The sequence below is a fragment of the Motacilla alba genome, chromosome 6 (assembly GCF_015832195.1).
Source record: "Motacilla alba alba isolate MOTALB_02 chromosome 6, Motacilla_alba_V1.0_pri, whole genome shotgun sequence".
NCBI classification, from domain to species: Eukaryota; Metazoa; Chordata; class Aves; order Passeriformes; family Motacillidae; genus Motacilla; species Motacilla alba.
This window is the reverse complement of record NC_052021.1, coordinates 36,107,837-36,131,251: the sequence shown is the minus strand read 5'-3', so window position 1 is coordinate 36,131,251 and position 23,415 is coordinate 36,107,837. Positions and strand designations below refer to the sequence as shown.

General features: G+C 53.6%; 1 protein-coding gene across 20 annotated transcripts in view; it reads left to right on the top strand.

Annotated features, from left to right (window-relative positions):
• LOC119702638 (janus kinase and microtubule-interacting protein 3) overlaps positions 1-23,340 on the top strand; it is a 62,906-nt gene extending 39,566 nt beyond the window's left edge. For 10 of the 20 annotated variants that reach the window (XM_038141030.1, XM_038141029.1, XM_038141021.1 and 7 more), the window contains 14 exons: positions 78-206; positions 1,960-2,043; positions 2,730-2,792; positions 3,843-3,941; positions 4,172-4,270; positions 4,356-4,415; positions 6,287-6,352; positions 6,720-6,788; positions 6,861-6,938; positions 10,775-10,978; positions 11,581-11,646; positions 12,527-12,568; positions 13,322-14,911; positions 21,521-23,340. In XM_038141030.1, the coding sequence (XP_037996958.1) occupies positions 78-206; positions 1,960-2,043; positions 2,730-2,792; positions 3,843-3,941; positions 4,172-4,270; positions 4,356-4,415; positions 6,287-6,352; positions 6,720-6,788; positions 6,861-6,938; positions 10,775-10,978; positions 11,581-11,646; positions 12,527-12,568; positions 13,322-13,480 (1,218 nt within the window). In that variant the 3' untranslated portion in view covers positions 13,481-14,911; positions 21,521-23,340. Of the gene's footprint in view, positions 1-77; positions 207-1,959; positions 2,044-2,729; positions 2,793-3,842; positions 3,942-4,171; positions 4,271-4,355; positions 4,416-6,286; positions 6,353-6,719; positions 6,789-6,860; positions 6,939-10,774; positions 10,979-11,580; positions 11,647-12,495; positions 12,569-13,321; positions 14,912-21,520 lie in introns of those variants that run through there. The other 10 variants (XM_038141027.1, XM_038141025.1, XM_038141032.1 and 7 more) reach the window with 6 other exon arrangements.
• Positions 23,341-23,415: the final 75 nt, after the last annotated feature.

The window sequence follows — 23,415 nt, the reverse complement described above, 5'->3', positions numbered from 1 at the left end:
TCAAAAGGGATAACTTTGGCACTTTAAAGAGGAAACAAACCCAACCCCCTCCTTTCTTTGTGTTTTCGTGCTGGCAGGGCATGGCCAAGGAGGAGACGGAGCTGCGGTTCCGGCAGCTGACCATGGAGTACCAGGCGCTGCAGCGCGCCTACGCCCTGCTGCAGGAGCAGGTCGGGGGCACCCTGGATGCAGAGAGAGAAGTCAAGGTCTGCGGGGCTCGCGTGGCCTGGGAACGGGGCTCTGGGCTGGGAGGGCGGCTGGGGGTCCCTGTGGCCAGGCTCAGGCTGTTCTCCAGCTCACCAGGGCTCAGCCAGGCAGCTCCAGGTGCTCTGACTGCTGCCACCCCCCTGGGAAGGGGCTGCTGAGAGCCCACCCCTGCTGCAGCTCGGGCTCTTCACCTCTGATCTGTTCAAGGGAGATCCAGGGAGAATTTCTTACAGGAAATCCTTGAAAGTAAGCTCTTTTTCTATAAAGAACTGGGACAGATAGCCTTAAGTACGTAATGCGTGGTCTTTAATTCCTTCTGGGCTCTGAGAGATTACATGAGTCCTCATAAAATGTTTAGAAGGCTTATAGCTGAGATTTTTCTGTTAATTAAATTGCAAAGTGCCCTGTGCTGTTCTGCCTGTCTGCCTCACAGAGTTGCCCTGGCTCTGGACAGCTGGCCTGACTTTTGTTAGGAGCTTGTTGTGTGTGCCAAGGAGTTACAGAGGAGCTGTTCCCTGGCAGGGTGGGCAGCCCTGGCACAGGTGCCCAGAGCAGCTGGGGCTGCCCCTGGATCCCTGGCAGTGCCCCAGGCCAGGCTGGACACTGGGGCTGGAGCAGCTGGGACAGTGGGAGGTGTCCCTGCCATGGCAGGGGTGGCACTGGGGGGGATTTGGGGTCCCTTCCCAACCCAAACCATTCCCTGACTCCCTGCAGGGCTGGCAGGATGGGTCATGCCCAGCCTGCAAGGGTGGGTGCAGTCAGGAAAGGGAGGAATTTGCTGTTTGACAGGAGAAGTGTGCCTGCAGAGCCCTGATTTGTTCCTGCACCTGTTCTGTGGAGGTGTTATCCCGGAACGCTGGAGTGGGCCAGGCTGTAATGCTTGAAAACTGACATTCCCAGAACGAACATCTGCTCTGGAACATCAGGGATTGCACCTGGAAGGAAGATCCCAGTGGGCCAAGGCATGCCCAGCTGTGGGAGTGACTGGATTTTAGTCTTTGCACAGTGGGCCAAAGGAGACACCAGGGCTGGTCGTGCAAACAAAATCACTTTCCATGTAAATAATGGGATAAATAGCAGAGAAATGGCTCAAGGAAAGAAAACCTTCTGTGAAAGTATGTAACAAATAAATCAACCCCATTTGTCCTCCAGAAAGCACGTGCAGGAATGTGGTGTCTATTTAAACAAGCAGGAAGCTGCAAACACAGTAAAAAATGAGAGATGGGTATGAAGTAGATGTGGCAGTAAATCACAGATAAGGGTCTAAGTCACAGAGAAGGCACCGAAGGCACAAAGGTCAATGAAGTGTGCCAGTTGGTGATGTGGGCTCTGCTCTGAGTGTTTGACGTGCCCCAAATTTAAGGGAGCCAGGTGTGCCCAAGTTGTGCCACGATAATTCTCTTTGTTTCCTGGAGAAAGGGAGGCTCTGGCTGCAGCCTGCCATGAGCAGCTGCGAGGGACCAGCTCTGCTTTGCCATTTCGTTAATCTCCAGTTAAATCTCAAAATCAGTAATCCTATCTCCCAGACTTGATTTGATTACATTTGATTATTTGATACTCTGCGCTCCGCTGCAAATTTCTTCTGCCAAAGAACTTTCAAAATCATTTGTTAAAAGCCTTTGGTGTTTTAAATGTTTTCTGTAACTGGATTCGGTTTGGTCTTTTGGAGAAAGTTTGATTTTTTTTTTTAATTTACTTTTAAATTATTCTTTATCAATTTTTGGTTCTTCGTTTCTCTCTCATATCCCACAGACCCGTGAGCAGCTCCAGGCAGAAATCCACCGGTCCCAGGCTCAGATAGAGGACCTGGAGAAGGCTCTGGCTGAGCAGGGACAGGTAATGCTGACTCCAGCCCTTCCCCACCTCTCTGCTGGGGACCAGAAAGGTTCCCAGGCTGGTTGCAGCTTGTGCACCACTTCTGCTGACAAAAAAACAACCAAACAAAGCAAAAAAAACCAAAACAACAACGAAAGTAAACAGAAAATATTTTTTGAGACAATAAAATATTGTCTCAAAAAATATTTGTCTCAAATCTCATGAAATAAATTATAACAATAAAATATAAAATAATTCAATCATTGCCTTCCCAGCTTAACCTCCTCTTGTTGTTCTTGCTGATAAAAGATGTTCTGGGTTTGTGGGTTTTATATTCCTCAGACTAAGATTAGCTTCCAGATAAAGTTTGGTTTGCCAGATCTGCAGAAATATGTAATTTGTATTTAGCAAAATAGAAATTTGATAGTAACCACATAGTTAGAATAGTTAGAATCCTTTTTAATTTAAACCAGATTTTTTCCTGAAAGAGTTTTTTAATCGCTGGAATGTTTTTATCCCATTTGTGTACTACAGAGCTGTTACCATTATATGGGCAAGTTTAGCTGAGGAAGTTATTTTAGGAGGTGATGGGCTTACAGTTTCACAGCTCTCGTTGTTCTCTCTGCACGTGGGGTTCAGGGAATGGTGCTGCTGTGCTGCTGCAGGTGCTGCAGCTTCCCCTGCAGCCTTGTTCATTTCTCCCCAAGGACATGAAGTGGATTGAGGAGAAGCAGGCGCTGTACAGAAGGAATCAGGAGCTGGTAGAAAAGGTATTCAACCTTTCTATTTGCATTATCCAAATTGCACTTGTGCCTTGAGGGACGCAGAAGGGGCGATATTCCAATCTGTATGGCACGGCCCTGCTGGAACAGCTCATGCTTGCTATGAGACACTCATAAACCTGCTGCAGAAGTGGGGCTCTGGCTTCGCCCCGTGTGTGTCCTGTGCATGGGGACAGTGGCCCTGGGGGCCAGCCCTGTGTCCCCTGGTGTGGGGTTTCACCCCCGGATTGGGATGACCCCAAAAGATGGAAAAGTCCCTCCTCCAACCCGTGCCTTCGAAGAAAGACTCAGCAGTCTTCTGTTGTCTGTTCTCAAGGTTGTTTATTGTTGGTTATCTAAAGATTCTTCTCCTGAGCTGCTGTGGCCCGTTCAGCAGCTCAGACAAAGGCACGCTGCCCTCCCAGGGGCTGCTGCCATCTTTTATATCACACATTACCTGTTACATGTTTATACTTTTCCCCAATGCCCATCATCTATATTGAATGGTGACTTTCTACTCTAAACCAATCTGTGAGTGCCAACATCACCAAAGACATGGAGGCTGGGAAGGAGAAAGGAGGATGACAGGGCACACCCAAATCCCTCCATCTTAGATCTCCTGACCCCCATGGACAAAACTTGGACCCCTGCGTACAAGGCTTAAACCCCCCTGTACAGCACTCAGAAATCCTACCCTTCACTTCGTGACTACTTCTACTACAATATCTAAACTTTTGTGTCTTCTTGTTCTTCCTGCAAAGTTGGTAAACTGCTCCATGGGTCAGATTCAAAGCCACAGGGGTCTCTGGCTGCATGCCAGGGTCTCAGATGCTTTAGACCTGGGCCTGGAACGTCCGAGAATGTCTGTGGGACATTCTGAGTTCCGACACCCTGGCCCGGCTGGTGGCTCAGCCCTGCCCTGTGCTGTGCTGCCCATGGCTCAGCCTCCCTGTACTGTGCTGCCCACTGCCTCAGCCCTGCCCTGCCCATGGCTCAGCCTCCCTGTGTGCCCGTGGCTCACCTCCCTGCCCGTGGCTCAGCCTCCCTGTGCTCTGGCAGATCAGGCAGATGGAGGCCGAGGAGGCGCGCCTCAAACACGACGTGCAGGACGCCAAGGACCAGAACGAGCTGCTGGAGTTCAGGATCCTGGAGCTGGAGGTGAGCCCCTGGGGCAGCCCCTGTCCTGCGGGGCACTGCAGAGGGGCAGGGAGGGGCTGGGGGCTCCGTGCAGGCTCCTGCTCAAAGAGGAGAACCGCGAGCACCACAAACGCCGCCAGTGCGGTGGATGGGTTGTTGTGGCAGGAGGGTGGGTGGGATGAGCTTTAAGGGCCCCTCCAGGCCAGAGCATCCCATGGTGCCGTGGTAACCAGGGGTTATTGTCCTTCCAGGAGAGAGAGAGACGGTCCCCGGCCATCACCTTCCACCACGGCCCCTTCACGGAGGGGAAGAGCCCTCTGCAGGTGTACTGCGAGGCTGAAGGTGTAACAGTAAGGGATGCTCCTTTCCTGTCCTCTCCCTCAGCAAAAGCAGATGCCCTGGGCTGACCCTGCTCCTCCCTTTCTCTCTCGGCAGGACATTGTAGTGGCAGAGCTGATGAAAAAGCTGGACATTTTAGGGGATAACGCCGTAAGTGTATGTTCCTTTAATAAATTGTGCATGCTTTGGGGAGTGCCTGTCCTCGTGTGGAGTGAGCACAGCTGCCTGGTTTGGTGCTGCACAGCCTGTCCTGCCTCTGGTTTGGGCCACGAGCAAAGCATTTGCTGGCATTTCAAGGCTTTGCTGCCACCTGAAGAGTGCAGTGCAGGGGCTCGTGTCACCACATTGCCTCTGAGACCCCTGCCACTCAGAGTCATCTTGGTGTTTGGGGCTTTCTGGCCACTGGTCACACACGGTTTGTCGATTTGCTCGCTCTGCATTTGCTTTGCTTTTGCATTTCAGCAGCTGTGTGCTTTGAGTTTGCCTAATAACCCATTGACCCTTGATACTTACCAGGGTATTAAACTAGAAGTCAGAACAGCAGCGTGAAAAGAAGTAAATAACAAGAAACGTGCAAGTGCTTCTCCTTCAGCAGGTGGCAGTGAATGACTGCACACCCTGTGCACATGGAAGGCATTCACGTCCTGTGGGTGTTTTCCTGTGCCAGCAGAGCCCCAGGGCTGTGAGGGGCCAAGGAGAGCAAAGCCCCTCTCCAGCCCGAGGTCTCACAGAGCCCTCAGCCACTCCAGGACCCTGCTGGGAGACCCACCCCAGCACTGGGGCAGCAGAAGGGTCCCCACTGTTCCCACAGCTCTGCACCAGGAGCTGCCCCAGCTCTGCCCCTGGCCAGGCTGGGCACCAGGAGCTGCCCCAGCTCTGCCCCTGGCCAGGCTGGGCACCAGGGGCTGCCCCAGCTCTGCCCCTGGCCAGGCTGGGCACCAGGAGCTGCCCCAGCTCTGCCCCTTGCCAGGCTGGGCACCAGGGGCTGCCCCAGCTCTGCCCCTGGCCAGGCTGGGCACCAGGGGCTGCCCCAGCTCTGCCCCTGGCCAGGCTGGGCACCAGGAGCTGCCCCAGCTCTGCCCCTTGCCAGGCTGGGCACCAGGAGCTGCCCCAGCTCTGCCCTGGACAGGCTGGATAGCAGCAAAACGCCATCCCCAGGACCATGGCCCAACCTGGAAGTACCAGGACTGTAAATACCTGAGGGTGGGCAGGCCTGGCACAGGGTGCCCAGAGCAGCTGGGGCTGCCCCTGATCCCTGGCAGTGCCCCAGGCCAGGCTGGACACTGGGGCTGGAGCAGCTGGGACAGTGGGAGGTGTCCCTGCCATGGCAGGGGTGGCACTGGAGGAGTTTTAAGGTCCCTTCCCCCCAGAGCATGCCAGGATTCCCTGATTCAATCCCTGCAGGACAGCACTGCGTGTCCCAGCAGTGCCTGGCACTGAAGCTCTCCACAGTCCCCCTGCTCAGCAGCTGCCCTGGCTCTGCCTCAGGGTCCCACACGAGCCAGGCCCTGGCCCCTCTCCTGTGCACCTGTGGTCACACTGGAGCTTGGGATGAAATGCAGAGCCCAGTTCCAGTGCTTTGATATTTTTGAGACAGCGACAGAAGATGGGTGGAATGGCCAGCATCTCAACAAATGCTTCCCAAAATCATGGCTTGGCTGCACAAAGCGAGGGTGGTGCATGGCACGAGCACTGCACCTCCTCTCCCCATGGCTCTTTGTGCTGAGCTCGATCTTGTCCTGTGTAAATGTCTGTTTAGTCCCTCTTGGGTACAAATGGATCCAGTGTCCCTGCTCTCACTGGTAAATATGAGAATTTTGGAGGAATTATATATGACAAGGATTGGTAGTGAATGGTGACAGTGGCTTTTACAATGGTTTTGCGTTACAGTATTAATTTTCTCTGCCTCAGTTTGTTGTTCCTCAGACATATTTAATCCCAGATGTGTTTGAAACAGCAGTGGCCCAGCTAGTGGGTCAGCAGCAAGAACTGGGGTGTGTTGTAATTGTGCTCTGCTTTTGGTGCAGAACCTGACCAACGAGGAGCAGGTGGTCATCATCCAGGCGAGGACTGTGCTGACGCTGGCTGAGAAGGTAAGGAAGGACCACAGGCTGGGAAGGGGGGGCCCGGGGCAGCTCTCCTGGTCTGTGCCTTTGGAAGCACCCACCCCTGTGAGCAGGCCTGCTGAGGGAGGTGAAACCTGTGGTTTTCCCTGACAAAGGCACGGTGCTTCATGAGGAGTTGCTCTGGGCTCTGTCCCAGCCAGCAAAGCACAGGACAGGGCTTCGCTTCATGCAGCTGCAGCTGAAATGTGCCTGAGCTCGCAAAGCCACACAGAAGGGAAGGGCCAGGCTGGGAAATGTGGCTTTTCAGAGAAAACCACAGTGACGGGCTGATTGTGCTCTGCTGTTTGAGTGGTGCCTGCCCAGGTTGCTGCTCAGGCTCTGCTCTGTTCCTCAGTGGCTCCAGCAGATCGAGGTGACCGAGTCTGCGCTGCAGCAGAAGATGCTGGACCTGGAGAACGAGAAGGTACCGGGGAGGGGCCAGCAGGGGACAGGGCTGGGGCCGTGGGGTCACTGACAGCCCCTTCCTTCCCCCCAGGAGCTGTTCAGCAAGCAGAAGGGCTACCTGGACGACGAGCTGGACTTCAGGAAGCAGTCCCTGGACCAGGCTCACAAGGTGAGGTGGCTGAGCTGGGACACAGGGGTGAGCTCGCTGGCCACGCGCTCTGGCCCCGTGCAGACTGTGCCCTGGGCAGTGCTGCTGTGCCAAGGGCTGCACGGGGGCAGAGCTCAGCAAATCCCCTGCCCCCTGAGCTGGTCTGGTGGTTTTCAGGGCAGCCAGGACTTGGTGAAGGGAAGGAGAGATCTTGACTCCATTTCAGAAGGCTGGTTTATTATATTATGATATATATTACATTAAAAAGATCACACTATAACTGTACTACAAAGAACAGAGAGAAAGATTCATCAGAAGGCGAGACAGGAATAGAAAGGAATGGATAACAAAGTTCTGTGACTCCAGAGAGTCCGAGAGCTGCTGCCCCCTGGATTGGCCACCAAGCAGAAACATCCCACACTGAGCAATGGAGGAAGCACCTGCTGCATTCCACAGCAGCAGATCACAAACTGTTCACACTTGGAGCTGAGGCCCTTCAGCTTCTCAGGAGAAGAAAATCCTAGCAAAGGGATTTTCATAAGATTTCATAACTGCACTGAGCTAACCAGGGCTGCCTCGTGAGCAGAGCTCCTGGGTCTGAGTGGCCCCTGCAGGGTCAGCACATTAACTTACTCAACACCAGTTTTAAATCAACCAAAGCTTCAGTAAAAGACTGATAAGGAAATTAGGTTTTCAGTAATTTTTCTTATATTTTTTAAAAAGATATTTTAGCCTAGACATGTCCTTGGATCTTCGATGACCCCCTCTGTAACCAGAGCAGCTGGAGGTATTCCGGGATGTGTGAATTTGAAATGGAACTGCTTGTAAGTCAGGTTCCTCATTAGCTGATCCTAAGGCATTTCACACATCTTTTCAGTCATCAGCTGTCTTGTTTCTATCAATGGGAGAAAGGTTATACATATATCCACAAAAAGCATGAAGTTTCTCCTCAGTTAATCTCATTTTCCCAGTTCTGCATAACCCTAGAGCACAGTTACACTTTCTGAGGAGCAGTGAGTGCTGATGCCTCTGTTGCTGCCTCCTGTTGTCTGCTTGTGTCTTGAGCCATTTGGGGGAGCTTTTGCTCCGTACATTTTCCGTCCTGTGGGTGGCTTCTGGGGCTGATTTTGCCCCATTCTGAGCTGTATCTGGAGCCAGGGCACAGTGGAAGCCTTGGGAAACACACAGGCCCCCTCAGCCGTGGTCCCAGCCCTAAAACGCCTTGCAGTGGATTTTCCCTGCCCCTGGCAGGGCGTGGAACAAGGTGCCCTTCAAGGCCCCACTCTGGACTCTGTGGCTCCATCACCTCCTGTGCTGAGCAGCAGTTTGTGCAGCTGAAGGCAGACTGCTGCTGGGAAGCAGTGAGTGCAAGGAGTGTCAGCCCCTGCAGAGGGGACTGAGGTTATTTGCATTTTCCTGTATTTTCTGAAGGCACTGCTTTGCTCCGGGGCACAAATGCAGCCTGGGAGCAGCAAAGGAAGCTTTGCTCTGCCCTGGAATTCCAGTGGGAAAAGCTCTTTTGCTCTATAAAATCCACTCCACTTCCACGTTTCCTTTGTGCCTGGAGATGAGGAGCAGCTAATCGTGATCCCCCCGAAGCAGAGCCAACAGGATTAACAGGCAGAACCTCTGAGCCTGGCTGCTGCAGGGCTCCTGCTCCAGGCAGCCCTTGGCTGGCACTGCTGCTGCTCTGGGGTCAGGAGGGTCCCCCTGCCCCTCTCCTGCCCGGGTCAGTGTCTCCAGACAGGGCTGGGGCTGGGGCACAGCAGAAATCCAGGTATCAAACAGCAGCGTTGTGCTGGCACGGGGTTAGCACGGTGTTGGTGTTGTTTTAAAAGGAAAAGCAGAATCTTCTACTGAGATCTGATGTGTTCTTCCCCACGGAGATGCCATGGTTTTCAGCAGGTATCACCAGTTGTCACCAGTTATTAACCAGTTGTCACCAGTTATTAACCAGTTATCAGCCAGTTATCACCAGTTATTAACTAGTTATCAGCAGTTATCACCAGTTATTAATCAGTTGTCACCAGTTGTTAACCAGTTATCAGCAGTTGTCACTGGTTATCAGCAATTATCAGCCAGTTATTAACCAGTTATCTGCCAGTTACTAGCCAGTTATCAGCAGGTATCAGCAGCTATTAACCAGTTATCACCAGTTGTCACCAATTATTAGCCAGTTATCACCAGTTATTAGCCAGTTATCAGCAGGTATCAGCAGCTATTAACCAGTTATCAGCAGTTCTTACTGGTTATTAGCCAGTCATCAGCAGTTATTAGCCAGTCATCAGCAGTTATTAGCCAGTCATCAGCAGGTATCAGCAGTTATTAACCAGTTATCAGCAGTTGTTACTGGTTATCAGCAGGTATCAGCAGTTATTAGCCAGTCATCAGCAGTTATTAGCCAGTCATCAGCAGTTATTAGCCAGTCATCACAGTTATTAGCCAGTCATCACAGTTATTAGCCAGTTATCAGCAGTTATTAGCCAGTCATCACCAGTCATCAGCAGTTATCAGCAGTTATCAGCAGGTATCAGCAGTTATTAGCCAGTCATCAGCAGTTATTAGCCAGTGATCCCCAGTCATCAGCAGTTATCAGCAGTTATTAGCCAGTGATCCCCAGTTATCAGCAGTACCCGGCCCTGCCGCGGTGCCGGTGCTCTGCCGGCAGCGTTCTGCCCTCCGTGCCCCCCGGCCCGCTCGGAGCCGGCAGCGTTCTGCCCTCCGCGCCCCCCGGCCCGCTCGGAGCCGGCAGCAGCCCCGCTGGAAAGGCGCTGTGGAGCCGAGCGGAGCTGTCCCCAGACCCGGCCGGGACTGGCGAGCCCTGTGGGTGTGGCGCTGGGGACGCGGTGGCCTCGGCGGTGCTGGGGACACTTGCCCTGGGGGCTCAGGGGACTTTCCAGCCTCAGCAATGCAGGATTCTGCTGCGGGGGGTTCTCCCGGGGCCGCGGAGAGCCCTGCAAGGCGCCCCAGCTCTGCGGGGCTGTGCAGGCTGCCGCAGCTGCTGCCTCCTCTCCCGCTCCGCATCGAGCGTGCTGAGAAAGCTTCCAGCCCGCTGCTGGCTTGCCCGGGGAGCAGCCCTTGTCCCGGCCTCCAGGGCAGGGCGCCCTGCCTGCCAGCACCCGCTGCCCCAGGGGCTGCCAGGGATGCAGGGATGCTCGGTGGCCCCGGGGAGGTGCAGTCCGTGTCCCGCATTTCTCCGTCCCAGGGGTGCAGAGGGTCCATCTGCCTGCCCGGGACAGGACAGGGTCACTTCCTTGGGCACAAACCCTCCTGGGGCTGACAGAGGAGGTGCTGGGAATGTCTTCCCATGAGGCGTTTTCCCCTGGTTGGTACAAAGTGCTGCACACGCACGGCTGGGGGTTGTTCCCTCTGGCAGGAGCATGGACCGGTGCTGCTGTGTCCTCTGCTGGGGAGCAGGAGAGCTGGGAAAGGGGAGCTGAGGGACTGAAAAATACACGTAAAAAATATCTGTAACTCACAAAATGAGTCTTCTATGAACCTCTTTCCTTTTCCTGGTTACATTTTCCCTTCTCCCTTTCCCCTCTCCCTTCTCCCCTTACCCCTGCCTTTGCTTTTTCCCTCTCCTCCTCTCCCCACGGTCACGGCCCATCCCCAGGGAGGAGAAGCTGGCTCCCGCGTGGTTGTGGGGCAGCCTAGGCTGGGCCCAGAGGGTGCTGGGAGCCCTGCAGGGTGGAGGCAGCCGGGGTGTTTTCCCTCTGGATGGAGTTCTCCCCGCTCAGCACGCAGCCCCCGCTCCGCTCCCGTTGCCTTTCAGGGTCGGGCGTTCCGCTCCTCGCAAACTCCTCGCCCTGCCGGGGACAAGCTCGAGCTGACAGCTTTATATTGTTTTTGATTAGCAAATTCTGGAATTAGAAGCCATGCTCTATGATGCCCTGCAGCAAGAAGCTGGAGCCAAAATTTCCGACCTTCTTTCAGAAGAGGAGAAGGAGAAGCTGAAGAGCGCGGTGGAGCAGTGGAAGCGGCAGGTGATGAGCGAGCTCCGGGAGAGGGACGCCCAAATCCTGCGGGAGAGGATGGAGCTCATCCAGCACGCCCAGCAGGTGGGTGTGGGGCCGCCCAGGCCGGGGCACTCGGGAGGTTTTGGCAGTAAAATCAAAAACTCTAAACTAAGTGCAACAAATCTTACTCCGAAAACACCTCACAAAAGCCATTAGCTTCTTTATTCTCTTATTTTTCTACTAAATTGCCCGGGCAGGACTTTTTGGCTTGTGTCCAATTAGCTATCCTTAAGTTTGAGGTAAAGTCCCCAAAGTCTTATGAAGTAGCTTTTCACCTAATCGATGAGAAAAACTTCTGAACTTCTTTCCTTTTTTGGGGACAAAGGATAATTCTGTCACTCTGTCAACAAAAGACACACTCCTGCAGGGAGGGAGGCCCTGGGAGCAGCAGCCTCCCCTGGAGCTGTCCCGAGCTGGCCAGGCCTGGGACAGGCTTTGCTGGGCCCTGCAGACAGGGCAGCGTGCTGTTCCTGGCTTTGTCACACACGGTGACAGTCGCAGAGCACTCGCCTGCAGCCCGATACCCAGTCTGGTTCTGGTGGAAGCACAGCACTTAACGATTTACATCCCCCAAACTAATGCATCTCCCGGGTACGTCTGTATTTGGTTGGTTAATAAATATTTTTTTATTTGAAATCTGACAGAGAATTAAAGAGCTAGAAGAAAGAATTGAAGGCCAAAAAAGACAAATAAAAGAGTTAGAGGAAAAGGTAAGGTCATGCAGACGGAACAGCTGCTGTGTGTGCACATGACCATTCTCCATTTCACCTGGGCCAAGGAAACCACCCTAGAGAGAGCTCGTGCGTGTAGTGCAGTGAGAAAGGGGGACAGCTCCAGGAAAACAGCTAGCATTTGCACCAGCCCCTCTGAGGAGGGAAATGAGCTGCTTGAATTGACTCCTTCCTCCCTGTTGCCCTTCGGGGCAGCCTGAACTGGGGCAGGGACGGGGCCGTGGCCCTGGAAGAGCAGCAGAGCTCTGGGGAAGGGGTTGTTGCTCCCTGTTCCCTCCCATCCCGTGCCAGCCCCGGGAAAGGCAGAGCATGGAGCAGCCTTTCCCTGCAGGAGCGGGGGCTTTGCTCTCCTGCCTCGCCTGCAGCCACAGTTGGTGTCACAGAGCGGTCTGCAGCCAGGCCAGGCTGTGTGTTCCAGCCCAGAATGGCCCCAGCTGAGCCCTGCCCTGTCCGTGGGATGGCCGCGCTCGTGGCTGAGCTGGGCCAGCGCCTGAGCCTGAGCCAGGCTCAGCAGGGCCGGGCTCGGGGTGTTTTATAGGGCCAGAGGAGCTCAGCTGATGTTCCCCATTTCCCCCGAGCCTGTGGCCGTGGCTGGCTGGGCTCAGAGGGGCAGGGGGTCGCTGTCACCACCCAAGGGACACGGGAGCTCTCGTGAGCCAAGCTGAGCCCCCAGCGCTCGGACTTTGCTTCACACTCCATGTTTCTTCTCACCTGAGAGTTTTGTTGCGCTCTGTCTGTAACCACGGCTTATTTCTCAGTTAAACACACTGTAAACTCTTAATCTCTTTCTTCTCTTCCGTTTTTTCCTCTCTTCTCTCCCCTTTTCAGTTTTTATTTTTGTTTTTATTTTTCTCTTTAGCTTTCATTCTTTGGTCATAGTCCTTCAGGCCACGTGCACAAGGTAAGCCCTCAGGTCTCCTCTGCTCTCTCCTCTTCTCCTCCTAGAGCATCTCTGTTTTCCCGCAGAGGAAAGAGCCTTCTTTTTGCTGTGTCAGGAGGATTGAAGGGTCTCTTGGGCATGCCAGAGAACCCAAAAATGGAAATCACCAAATCCTTTTAAAAAAACTGCGAAACCTGGACACCAGCAGGCAAAAACTTGTCAAGCGGAATTTCCTTCTTTAGAGGGAAAGACAAGATAAAATTAAGCAGGCTTAAAAGGAAGGAAGCCTCTGGCAAGCCAGGGCAAACCCCCAGTTGGGGTGGCTCCCCTGAGTGCATCAGGGGCAGCTCCAGCTGATCTGATCTGTGCTGGAAGTCCATGGAACCCTCAGCCCCTCTCCTGCCCAGCCAGAGAGCCTGTCCTGCCTCCAGGGCAGCGGCCAGGTGGGTTTGGGGCAACATGGCATTTATTAGGGTGTGTTCCTCCAGGCCTTGTGCCACAGGGCCCCAGGAGCCCCCTGAGTCCCCTTTTCCCCAGGTAAATAGGGGATAAATTGCCCTGTTTCTGTGTGTGCTGCCAGAAATGGCCACAGCAGGGATGGCAGGGAGGGAAGCACTCCCCGCTAACAACAGAGGTGGAATATATCACCAGTCCTCTTTTATCAGTTGTAGAATGCGGCAGCTAGTTATAAACAGGACGTCACAGGAGCTTTGTGAATGCTGTTTTTGCCCAGGTGGGCTTTCCTTTGATTCCTGTTTTCCTCTCCTGTTTCAGCCCCTGAGGCCGCTGCAGCTGCTCCTGCTGTTCCTCCCGGAGGGGCAGCCCTGCTTCCCGAGACCCTCACAGGGACTTTGCCCCTTGCACCCCCGGATCTGCCTCGTTCTGTGCCGCTGGCCACGGGAGCTGCGGCCGGCGCGACTCCCGCGGGGCTGAGCTGGGCTGCGTGGGAGCCCCTGCACCCCTGGAACCCCGAGGAGCCTTTGGAGAGACAGAACTGAGCCCACGGGGAAAGCCAGAAGCTCTGCTGCTGCCTGTGCTGCAGCCCCGGGCGGCTCTGCCGGGGGTGCAGAGGGCTCTGGCAGCAGCACCGCCGCCGATTCAGATACGCTGAATTTATTCCAGTTCCCTGCTAAGCAGGTGGCAAACTGCTTCTGTGTAGAAGTGCCCCTGTCCTGTCTGTGTGCCACACACTCGTGTTTGCTCCACGGTTCTTCGAAAGTCTGCCTTGAAAGAGGGTTTTAGGAGGAGTTCCAGAGGAGTAGCTCATGGAAAGATGGATGTGAGGGAAAATGAAGCGGTTTCTTCCAAGGTATTTCTCCGTGGCACAGGGTATGTCCCATGCTTTGTTGAACATCCCACAAGCCCAGTTTTAGGAAAAAATGTAAAGCCACGTTCAGGAAACCAAGCTGTAATTTTATTTTTTTTTTAAGTAAACCATGATGAGAAAAATTATGCAATAATTTATAATTGGCTGTCCCTGAACAATGACAAAAGGCTGAACACTGTCCCAGCAAAAAGTTCAACCGGGAAAAGAGTGAACTGAACCAGATTATCCCTGATCCACATGCACTGGGCTGGGAGAGGGAGCAGAAGATGCTGTCACCTGGAAGGTGGTGTCACCTGGAAGGTGGTGTCACCTGGAAGGTGTCCTCACCTCGGGGAAAGGGAGCACAAGTCCCGCAGAGCCCGAGGCCAGGAGGCTGGTGCAGGAACCAGGAAGGAAAAAGAATCCTCTAGAACAACAGGTGAAGAGGGGAAAACCCGGAAGAAATTCCAGAGTGTGACTGGCCCCGTTGGATCCACAGCTGAGCACAGAAATGCAGGGCTGTGGGGCAAGGCCGGGACGAGGACCAAGGCCAGGACCAAGGCCAGGGATGAAGGACAAGGCCAGGACCAAGGCCAGGGATGAAGGACAAGGCCAGGACCAAGGCCAGGGATGAAGGACAAGGCCAGGACCAAGGCCAGGGATGAAGGACAAAGCCAGGACCAAGGCCAGGAATGAGGACCAAGGCCAGGACCAAGGCCAGGAATGAGGACCAAGGCCAGGACCAAGGCCAGGAATGAAGGACAAAGCCAGGACCAAAGCCAGGAATGAAGGACAAGGCCGGGACTGAGGAACAAGGCCAGGACCAAGGCCAGGGATGAAGGACAAGGCCGGGACTGAGGAACAAAGCCAGGACCAAGGCCAGGAATGAGGAACAAGGCCAGGACCAAGGCCAGGAATGAAGAACAAAGCCAGGACCAAGGCCAGGGATGAGGAACAAGGCCAGGACCAAGGCCAGGAGCGAGGTCCTGCCAGCAGCCAGGTCCCACGGTGCCCATTCCCCGGGAGCACGGGCAGGAAGGGATCAGAGCTCTGGGCAGGTAAGATGGGCTGACCAGCTGGAAAGCCCTTTATCCAGGGATTCTGTGGAGCTCCCTCCCCTGCTGGTCCCTCTCACTTGGGTTAATAATAACAGGTGTTACTATTCTGTTGTTATTATTCTGTTAAGGTGATAACAGAGGAAATATTGAATTTAGTATTGAAGTTACGAGAGTCTTTATGTAAATATTATTTAATTATTGCTAATAATTTAGGTGTTAAATTTCAGTGTGATATAATAACAAATGCTGGGTTTATGTTTTAGATCAGTGGTCACTCTTAACACAAAATTATTGGGAGGAAATTAAATGCACTGTCATTGTATGGGCAGTAAGCAGTCATGCTGCTTTTAAAAAGACATGCTTTAAATGCAGGAGATTAAAAAATTTTTCATTTTGCATGGAAAAGACAAATAGTAATCAGAAAAGTATTGTAATTCACAATTCCCCTCACTTTTTTTTTTTCAAATTTTTGCTGATAAGGAGTTACTTGGCAGATAAACACGATGGGGAGAGCAGCAGAGAAAGCTGCAGTTGCACAGGTTTTACATGCCAAATTTATGTATTAATTAGGCATTGAACTGTGATTCCACTACGAGATGAAGCTTTTCTGGGTCAAAGTGAGCAGTGCCCAGGTAGGGGTGGTGGGCACCCAGGGGTGCCCCTCAGCAGAGACCCCAGCGATGGGCACCCCAGGGCAGGGTGCTGCAGCCAGGGGAGACTGGCAGCTGTGTGTCCTGGACGAGAGGATTCTGCTTTGCAGGCCGTTGGTTGTCCCAGGCAGGTTAGGATGGTACTTCAGTTATTTTTAGTGTAACTTTGGAGACTGGAGGCTCGCAGGGGTGGGCAGCACTTGCCTGTGTCCAAATAAATAAGCTGTCAGTTACCTAAGAGGAATGTTTGTTAGATATTAACTCTTACATTTATAGGAGAGGCTTGAGTGTCCATATTTTGTGCCTTGATTATCTTAAATCCTGGGGGTTTAAATTAAAATTATTATAGCTCCATTTGATACTTGTTCATTCAAAGGAAACAACGTGTGGAACGTGCTGGAACAAATAATATTAAATTATTGCTTTCAATATTCCAGTAATGGAAGGATGGGGAAACACCACGGCAGAGAGCTGGAGCTCCATGGCCTCTGCAGTCCCTTCCTGCCCAAGCCAGCCCGTATCCATTCCAAAAGCTGCTTGCTGTGTTTGACTGGGGTCTGTGGAGCTGAACGTGCCCTGGGGTCACGGGGAGATGCCAGCCATGGTCACCAGCAGCAAGCCAGTTTCAGGTTCATGGTGGACCCACCTATTTTCAGATCCTCCCCTAACCCTTGTATTTCTTACAACAATATAAATTCTCTTTAGAAATGGCCCTTAATATTTTTAATTAGGAATATATAACGTGTTTCCTACTGTAGGCAGCAATTGGCAATGCCAGTTTCAGGAGTTCAGAGCTTTTTTGATGGTTTTATTTAACCACAGATGGGGACATTTCCCCAGGGGAACCTCCCCCACCCCCAGAGCAGGATCTGTCCCTGTGAGCCTCTCAGTTTTGCAGATATTCCTTTTCTTTAAATGGCTTTGCACGCTGATCAGTTGAACAGCAGCACACTGCTCTGTGCTCCTGGCGTGCCCGCTGTCAGCCGAGGGTGGGGTTTGGGGTTTGGGGTTTTTCCTCCCTTTCAGAAGGGATCCCCAGGGCAGGCGAGGAGCTGCTGGAGCTGGCAGCCCCGTGTGAGCGCTCGGGCCCTCTGAAATGACTTCCTTCCCAGGGCCACTAACGAGCTCCAGCCCCGGACTGCTAATTGGCGAGTCTGCTGTGCAGGGTGACCCCAGCCATCCTGGTTGGAAGTGAACTGTGGGCAAATTCAAGGAGACTGCCACTGAGCAGAGGCGTCCTGGGAAGGCACGGAGGCACTGACTCAGAAGCTTTAATTCCTTTTCCTGTGCTGTAAACCTGGTGGGTTTCTCTCTCTGGGTGGAGGGCAGGACTGGCTCGGCAGTGAGGGAGATTTCCAGCGGGTTAAGAGCTGTCAATGTGTATAAGAGCAGGGGGTGTCTCCTTGCAGGGCGCTTCTGCTGCGCTGTCTCGGGGGCTGCTGCAGACTGAAATGCACAGAAATGACAATGTCAGCCTGGATTTGTGGCTGAGGCGTGGGAGATGGAGGCCCTGGGGCAGGAGTGCCTGGCTGCTGCTGAAGGAGGCTCCAGCCAGGTCTGGGCATGGCTGGGAGCTCGCCACCCCACTGCTCATCCCAGAATCTCTGCTGTGCAGAGGCTGCTCCTCCGTGGCTCTGCCAAACCCCACACCTTGACACAGGCCAGCTGGGATTCTCCTTCTGAGCAAAGCACCTGGTTTATTACAGCAGGAACTTCTGGTTGTGCTTCCTGGGCACGTTCTGGGGGCAGGACGTGGGACCAGCCTTTCATTTATCCTCTCTACAACTAAAACCTGCCACTCCTGTGCTGCTGTAGGGGTATCACACCCAGCACAGAACCCCAGAGTGGTTTGGGTTGGGAGGGACTTGCGAGGTCATCCCTGCCATGGGCAGGACACCTCCCACTGCCCCAGGTTGCTCCAAGCCCCATCCAGCCTTCCCTTGAATCGTTTCCTCTTTCTGTGGGAAGTAGAGAAGAGCTTTTTCGGGGTGTGAAATTTGTGCAGCAGCAGCAATTTGGTGTCCTGTGTGCTTCCCCCTCAAAACCCCAGCACCTTCCATCCTCAGCTTGCTCTCAGAAAGAAAACTCCACCTGACTCTGTGCAGACCTGGGGCTGGCAGGGTAAAAGCCTGCTCCACCCAGCTGGTTTTAAAGACAGCCATTCATTTCACCTTTCATTCCCCAAAGCCCTCCTGGGCAGAGAGCTCCAATTCTCATCACAGCTGAAGGGTTCTCCCCCTTTAGTTGGGTCTTGCTGAGCTCTTGCAAATAGTAAGGACACGTATTTTTGTGGCTTACCAAACTCAGTGTTAGCCTGGAGAATTATTCAGCTGGAAAATCTATCATGAAGCTAGCTTCTTAAAAGAATGCATTCCGTTTGTACATTGTGGGTGTGTAAATGGCCCTGCCGTGGAGGGCTGGGTGCCCAGTGCTACGTCTGCACTGGCAGGGCAGCAGAAATCCCAGAGAAGCCTCCCCGGGAAAGCAGAACATGTCCAGGTCACCAGGGCTGCAGTGGCCTGGTGCAGAGCGGTGCAGGCAGATGCTGCTCTGGCAATGGCTTTTCAGAGAATTGCCCTGGGGGTGCTTTGCTCCTTGCTATAAAAAAGGATGCTGCAAACTCCCCGGGACAGTGCAGTGTCAGGATTGTCACAGCTGTCACAGAGGGGCTGGCGCGGGCAGCGCTGGGAAGGTCCCGGAAGGGGATTGTGAAATACTCACATTGTCACTTAAAGCCACGTTTCTCCCTTTGTTGAATACCGGGAGGATTCTAGGGGCTGTGAATTGGTGAGGTGCCAGCTCTGGGAGGGCTCTCTGCAGCTGATTCCCAAAGCCACAGCGGGGAGGAGGTGCAGGCACGAGCAGGGTGTGCCAGCAGGATGGAGCGGGGCTGTCACCCAGAGCCCCGAGCCCCTGCCATCAGGGCTGGCATCCCCCCAGTGTCCCCCCAGTGTCCCCCAGTGCCTTTCCCGAGCAGGTGCAGGGGAAGCCGAGGTGTCAGCCTGCATTTCCTGCCTCAGCTCCGCCTGTTCAGCCTGACCGGGCATCGTCCTGCTGACCTGTCCCTGAGCTGATCCCACTGAACTGTCCCTGAGCTCTCCCTGAGCTGTCTCTGAGCTGATCCCACTGAACTATACCTAACCTGATCCCACTGAGCTGTCCCTGACCTGTCCCTGAGCTGTCCCTGAGCTGATCCCACTGAGCTGTCCCTGCTGAGCTGTCCCTGAACTGTCCCTGCTCAATTGATCCCACTGAACTGTCCCTACTGAACTGAAAATCCAATGTGGAAAGGAAATGCTGTGGGTTTCTGTGCACATATATGTGTGTGTGTGTAAAATGAGTAGTACCAAGATTTTTTCATAGGTGAGTGATTTGTTATGGAAGGAAGCAGCTTTTTAAACCCCTGCTGTATGCCTGGAGGGAGCAGCCCTGTTCTCTGCTCCAGCAGAAGCAGTTTGCAGTGTGTCTGTGTCAGAATCGCCCCGTGTCCGTGGGGATGGGCAGAGCCGGCGGGTTCCCCTCCAGCACGGGAGCTGATGGCAGTGCCAGAGCCCTGGGTGGAGGCGAGCAGGAGTGCTGCCATCAGCCTCCAGCCTGGCAGAGCAGGGCTGGCCCTGGCGGGCACGGCTGCGGTGATGCCCAGCATCCCCAGCCCAGCTCCAGCCTCCCCCCGGGCTCCTGGAGCTGCTGGAAAGCCTCGGGGGGCCCGGGAGCAGCGTTTCGGGTTCCAGTCTGTGAGTGTTGGTGAGCTGAAGAGCTTTTATGCTCGTGGGGGGCTCCTCTGCTCAGCGTACGCAGCGTTTGTCAGCATTAATGGATACGGTCAGGAACGCTCCTTCCTTGGTAAACTGGACTGGAAAACCCCAGAATTTTCCAAGTCAGTATAGACAGGAACAAAATGCACCATGGACACGTTCATGGGGTGTCCTGTGAAACAGTGCTTTTAATTTTAGATTGAAAATGAGGAATTGAGTAACAAATTAGGTGGACAGTGAGGGGCTGCTGATAGCTGAGATTCTCGGGGCTAGCAGCCCATTCTCCAGCCTCAAAAACCACGGGACTGTGGCCTGAATTGCAATCAAGAATCTGAATTTTTGCAGAGCCTCTGTAGTGAATTGCCTGAGTGTTCACCCTGTCACTCTGCTCACAAAGGCAGGAGTTAAAAAATAGCATCTTAAAAAAGAAGGTGCACTTTGTCAAAGCTGGGGGTGCAGCTGAGATTTGTGTGAGTCCATTTGAGTAATCCATTGACTGTTACTACCCTGCTCTTTGGCTGCTGCACTGCAGCCAGCAGTTTCCTCTTTCTCACCAGGAAAAAGGGGAAAAGAAAGAAGAGTTTCCTCTTCTTCCCAGGGACCTGCCCCATCCTCTTCCCTGACATCAAATGTTCCCCTTTCTGTGGAACCTACTGGAACTGAATGGCCACCGTTTTTAGATGGTTAAATAACTCCCCTCTGTATTTTATTCTGCTCATGATTTCTCATCTTCCTGTTCTCTGGGCCCCCTCTCTGCCCTGCAGTACATCCCAGTGGGTTATTTGCATTTTTGTTCATCTGCTCAGGAGGGGTTGAGTGTGCCATAAATGTCCCGTGGGAGAGGAAGGGCAAAAGGCAAGGAAGCCGAGGCTAGCCCCTTGTTCTTTGCATGGACATGAAATTCCACCTGTTTATTCTCAAGGTGGGCATGAGTGGGAAGATGACAGATTCTGCATTCCCAGCTCCTGGGGGCTTGTGGGGTGCCAGGTGAGGATGGGGTGCAGCCCCCAAGGCTGCAGTGTTTGTGCAGGGGCTCTCTGATCCCCTGCTTGCATTTTCTGTCCCACTGACAGGCAGCAGTGGGGTCCCAGGCTGGATTCCAGGCTGGATTCCAGGCTGGATTCAGGTCTAGCAGTGATGAAGAACCTCAGGCTCACCCAGGCAGGCTCTTCTTTGGGAGAGAGGAGTGAGCTGCCTTAGAGCCACCTCCAGCTTGCCCTGCTTGGTAACTCTGCTTGCAGGGCTCAGTGAGGCAGTGCCTTGGCCAGTCCAGGAGCTGCCTGGTGCTTCTGGTGCCTTTTCCTTACTCCCCAAACATGTCCCAGCTTTTCCCAGCAGCCCAGGATGCTGTCAGTGCCTCCCTCAGCCATATGGTCCCGTGTGATATATATAAATAAACATATGTACATATAAATAAGAATGTAAATATATATCCAGAGATAAAGATGAATGTGTAAATAGACATCTCCTTCCGCTGCAGCCTTGGCTGTGCTGATGAAGGTGATCATTCTTCTTCAGGGACTGTCGTGACAGGACAAGGAGTAATGGGGTCAAACTAAATCAGGGGAAATTCAGCTTCGGTATATGGAAGGAACTCTTCCCTGGCAGGGAGTGGGGGATTCTCTCCTTTCTGGCCTTTGGCCGGGCTGTTCTCCTGCGTGTGTTCCTTCCCCAGGCATTCCCCGGTGCCTGGGTGGGAAACGGGAGCAGGGGCACGGGGCCAAGGCGGGGGCACGGAGGGGCCAGGGCAGCTGCAGCAGCCCCCTCCCACCCACGGGCACCACGTCCTTCCTTCCTGCTGCCTCTCCTCCCCTGGGAGGTGGAATTTGGCTCCGTGGTTATTAACTCGTCCTCGCAGAGTTTGTCAGATGAGGCAAATTTTAAATTCATCACGATCATCATCATATTCTGAGTGTTACCCAAAGCTGTTAGGGGAGTAATGCTTAAAGAAAATGAATTGTTTGATGTGTGGCACGGCCTGGAGAAAACACTACATTTAATATTTAATAAATTATCTCTTGTTTTTCAGGGAAAAAAACAGTAACTGGCTAAGGCTACTCCAACTTAGACTTAACTGAGAGCTGCTTAAACACAAGCCAGCACAACCTATGGAATGGAAATGTTGTAGATTTTGGGGTTAAAAATCCCATGTGGAGGGGAGGACCACAGCTGTAGTTAAACCTTGTGTTTATTTTATTCTGTAGGTGCCTGTGCTGCTGGATTTTATAAAGCTGTGAAGAAAACCCCTGGATACTGAAATTCTTCAGCCTCGTCCTGCCCTTGTACCTCGACCGTGTTTTAACCCGGCGCAGGGAGCTCAGCTGCAGAAACAGAAGGAGGGAGTTGGTCAGAGAAGCGTGGTATCTCAACCAGAGGGATGCAGCGTTTTAAGGCCAAGGTTGTGGATTTTGATATCAGCACACGATCCTATCATGGAATTGATTTAACGAGCTCCGGTTCTGCCAGATCCCAAAACCAGTGCTGGCATTCTGCGATGAGCTGCATTCTGGGTCCTGCATCTCACGCCCAAAACGAGCTCATTTTGACTTCTGCTGAAATGCTTCTTGTCTTAAAAGACTGTATTCACTGGAAGCCCTGCAGGTGGTGGTTGAGGTGACAAAGGGCTCGTTGGGAAGTGGCTTGAGTCCATCTCATGGCTCTTCATTCATGCAGGACGTGCTCTTGCCCGGTGTGTCCGTGTGTCCCAGACCGGTTCTGTTTTCCCATTAACTTCCTTGATCCTGGGGGTTTTAACTACAAATTGTACAGGACAGGCCTGTGTGTAAATAAGGGATTGTGCTTATCTATGTGTCACTATAAATATGTATGAAGTCTTGTACATAGGAAAGAGGCAATGGCTCAAAGAATGTTTTCAGAGCTGTGTCCTCCGTTTAAATGCACAGACAGCAGGTTGCCATCCATGTGCTGCCGCTCTCCGGGAAGGGATCCTGCTGGTTCTGCTCACTGCCCGCGTCCAGCTGGGCGCTGTGAGGAGATTTTTGGCAGCCCGGGGCCGGGCTGGGCTCTGTCTGAGGAGATTTTTGGCAGCCCTGGGCTGAGCCGTGCCGGGTCTGAGCCGTGCCGGGCTGAGCCGTGCCGGGGCTGAGCCGTGCCGGGGCTGAGCCGTGCCGGGGCTGAGCCGTGCCGGGTCTGAGCCGTGCCGGGCTGAGCCGTGCCGGGTCTGAGCCGTGCCGGGTCTGAGCCGTGCCGGGTCTGAGCTGTGCCGGGCTGAGCCGTGCCGGGCTGAGCCGTGCCGGGTCTCGGCTGCTCGCTCCTCGCTCCGGCCCCCGTGCCTCCCTCTCCAGCGCCGTCTCCCAGCCCCGGGAGCGCGGTGGGGCAGTGCCGGGCCCGGGCCGTTCCCGCAGTCCCCCCGTGCCCGGTGCGGGGCCGGGGGCTCCAGGGGGTGCCACGGCCGCCCCCCGCCCCAAACCCGCGGGCGTCAGGCGGGGACTGCTTGCCCCAGCTGCTGGAGGACGCGGCTGCTATTTGCAGTATTCTGCTCTATATCTGTAGCCTTCAGTGATTCCTCGAGTGCCTTACATGGCTTGTGGACAGATTCCTGACCAGGAGGAGGAAACGCCCCTGGAGCGCCGCCGGCTCCTTCGCACCCCTGTGCCGGCAGCGCGCACGGGAAGAGATTTAGCTTCGACTCAGGAAATCGCCGTGTGAATATGTGTACTAAACCCTGTATGATGTGCTGTACAGTTTATAAAAAGGGACTGTTGTAAACTTATGCAAAACGTAACACAGAGAAGATGGAGGTTTTTGGTCCACTGGCCGGCGTGCCGTGACCCGTGTCCTCCAATCCCACTCCAGAATCATATCCAAAATACAGAACGCTGGGTTCAGTGCTGCGACAGCGACGACAGCCCGAAAACAGGGGCTGGAGCGATCGGCTAGAGAATTTTACAGATATTTTTGTATTGTGATTCCTATGATATATATCGAGAGACTTTCTATTCCTTTGTAAAATACATAAATTATTGTCAATTTTAATTAAAAAGATCTGTTTTAATCCTTCAAACGAGACGAACTGCTTTGGGGTTGAGGGGCTGGGGAAGCTGGGCTGTGACACCGGCCGCGCTGGGGGAGCGGGAGA